This window comes from Sabethes cyaneus, chromosome 1, assembly GCF_943734655.1.
Source record: "Sabethes cyaneus chromosome 1, idSabCyanKW18_F2, whole genome shotgun sequence".
NCBI classification, from domain to species: Eukaryota; Metazoa; Arthropoda; class Insecta; order Diptera; family Culicidae; genus Sabethes; species Sabethes cyaneus.
Window position 1 is genome coordinate 60,207,869 of NC_071353.1, and position 3,283 is coordinate 60,211,151.

General features: G+C 36.4%; 1 protein-coding gene across 1 annotated transcript in view; it reads left to right on the top strand.

Annotated features, from left to right (window-relative positions):
- Positions 1-290: 290 nt before the first annotated feature.
- The window catches only part of LOC128745202 (endochitinase-like), a 3,750-nt gene continuing 757 nt past the window's right edge, over positions 291-3,283 (top strand). The window contains exons 1-2 of the mRNA XM_053842223.1: positions 291-367; positions 487-1,102. Coding sequence (XP_053698198.1) covers positions 355-367; positions 487-1,102 — 629 coding nt within the window. The 5' untranslated portion in view covers positions 291-354. The remainder of the gene's footprint in view (positions 368-486; positions 1,103-3,283) is intronic.

Here is a 3,283-nt window from a genome sequence, read left to right on the forward strand (position 1 = left end):
TTTATTTAAAAATAGTAACTTCTTCTGTTTCCAGAGTTTACTAGCAAAGAGTGACATATCATGTTTCTTCAAAAACGAAAAACGATTTATTGCCGCTGCTTAAAATGGGTTAACACATGATATACGCAAAGAACAGTCGTAGAGCAGAAGAGCAGTCGATTTTATATTCCTTCCGAACGAGACAGCTTTACAATCTATCCTGCCACCGGTTTGACGTTGTGTACAAAAACAATCAGACTCGTTTCGTGTGGCATTTCCAGTTTTTAGCCATAACCTGCGCTACCAGCAAATAAAGCGTTGAGTAGGCTTAGTGATAATTTTCAGTTGCAATCAACGCGCCAACGACGACACATCATGGGGAATATCGGTAAGTTAAAGGGTTTTAATCGACCCATGCCATAAATGACTGTTAACTTATATTACACTTCAAGTCGTTTAGTAGACCGTATTCTGATGTTTTGATTTGTATTGTTCTGTGAATTGCAGCGTTGCTGATGGTGCTGGCTGGGATTATCAGTCATGTACAAGGACTTGTTCACGATACTATGAAAGGTAGAAGGTTTATATGCCATTACACGACTTGGTCGCGTACTAGGCAGGATGATGCCGCGTTCAATATCGAGGATATACCGGGTGAATTATGCTCCCACATGGTGTACAATTTTGTGGGAATCGATGAAAAATCGTTCGAACTTACTTCATTGCAACCGGAGTACGATTTTGGTGAAGAGGGATTTCGGCGATTCACAGAGCTGAAAAACAAATTCCCAAATTTGAAATTATTGGCGGCTGTTGGCGGTTGGGGACACGGTGGAGAGAAATTTAGTAAAATGACCGAGTTCCGCGAGAGACGAATGCGGTTTGTGGCGAGCGTGGTGAAGTTTTTGCATAGACATAGATTCGATGGTTTGGAGATAGTGTGGTTATATCCGGGGAATTTCGATCGCGGTGGTAACATTACCGATAAGGACAACTTTTACTACTTAGTTAGAGAGTTGGCGAAAGCTTTCCGGGAAGCTGGCAAAGATTGGGAAGTAAGCGTGCAAGTTCCAGCGGACAAGTCGCGAATAGATGTTGGATACCAGATAGATGCATTGTGCGAGTGAGTATATACACATTTCAAGTAACTAAGAGATAACTGCATTTTTTGTGTTTGACAAGATAGGGAAGTTATAAGTGCACTGGGTTAATTTACCTATCGACAAACTTTTCCTACGATTGCACAGTGTTCAATAGAATGTACAATAGAATGTAAACCATTTCACACTCAATTTCTAGTAGAGTGCAGGTACTCACTATTTATTTACTTCGATCAGTGATTAATCATTTTTTTTACTAAAAAACGCGTAATAATTGGTTTGAAAAAGAATACCTGACTAAGGTATTCGACCATTGGAAACCAAAGTAGGTGCATGGTTATTGGCATTTTATCTTGTAATCATTGCTTTTATCACTTTTTGGTCTCATAAACATCCAGTACATGACATTATTTCTACCGGTTTTTTTTACTGATGAACACTCTGTTTTAAGATTTTAATTCACCAGGGCATGTTTTATTGTCGTTTTTGCAATGATAAAATTCCAGGATGCTTGCTTAATACGTATTTTTGTATAGTTAAATAGCGTCAGGTTTCGGTAAGAATCATTACGTGATCAGCGTTCAGAGTTCTTGACTCGATTTTTACTCATAGTCTGTGGACGTTTTTTTAACTGAACAAGACATTGTTCAGGTAAACTGCAGATAATGAACAGTAAAAAGAAACTTAGGCGTTATTATCAGAGGTGTCATCTGACAAGAGGCTCATAAAACTATTGCGTCCATTTGCATGCATCGCAGGATTCTTAATTCATTCATCGCATATTGTTTGGATGAGCGAACAAATTTTTGGAGCAGTATACCACTAGTCCACGAGGTAGGCAACATTACAAAGTTTTTCAAATTTACCACTATCAGATGCAATTATAATTATTGACTTGATTATAGACGCTTGCAAAGTTTGGCTACGGTTTGTTTTTCTCGAACGAATATTAAATTACCCTCATGTTGCAACCCGCATGTTGAGCATATGAACATTATCTTCCCAATAAACATATTTGTGATATGATTGCTCTTTCAATGCTTGTTTCTCTGATACTAGCTATATACCAGTCGAATAAGCAATTATAAAGCAAAGATATTTGTTAAGGGGGCATAGTACTTTTTCAATTTAAAAAAACCGAAATTTTTTTTATTGATTATTTCGAAAGATTAACATTTTGACCATATGTGTTTCAAGTCATTTCGATGAATTCCAAAAATTGACAAAGTTACAGCTATTTGTACCGCGCATGTCTGGAGCGATTACACAGCGAATAAAAACTTCAACGTCGTTTTTCTCGAAAACAGGTTTTGAAAGTCGATACCATAAATATCTCAAGAACGGCTAAAGTAATTCTCATGATTCTTTTTTCGATTCAAAGCCAACAAAATTATCTAGTGTTTAACCCATCCTTTTTTCGATATTAGAATTTTTGTATTTTTTAGAAATGTTTAAAGTCAATTTTTTCGGCTAAAAACCTTACTTTTATGTTTGAATGTCCGCCATTTTGTTATGCGTTCGAATTTTAAAAAAAGGATGGGTCAAACACGAGATAATTTAATATTCTTTCATGCCGTTTTGGAATTTTTCAATTGGGATAAGCCCCCCAGCGCCAATCCATGGTACCGCAAATCATGTTTTTTTCGAATGATCATGTTCAAGGAGCCGTAGGGGAGAGGGGAGGAGGTTCACATATGCAAACAAAACTGCAAATATTAGTATAAAGTGCAATGTTTAGCACGCAATAAACCCGAATCGATTCGTTTTTCGCGTTACCGAGAAAAAAATATTTGAAATTAGGCAAAAAATATGGTGCAAAAAGTACTATGCCCCCTTAAGTTGCCTTGCGCAGAAAGCTATTTGCATAGCCAAACCGCAGCATTTATCTACTGATTTATGTGATAGTATGATTCATAGAAATCGCCGTCGCGGTTTCTTTCCACTTTGTATACAGGATTTTTTCCACGTTATTTTAAATCACCGTCAGGTTCAGTTTAATAATATTTCACATCATACAATCATAAAAATTCCAGCAGTAAAGCTCAGTTGGGAATGAAACACAAATGAACAAATCGAATTTTTGTTACTTCTTCAACCATTCTGCTAAATTTATGATAATTATTTTAAGAAAAGTTAGTATCAAAACAACATAGCTAGTTATAATTATCTTTAACCTGTACAATTCAACGAAATAACGCATTTTA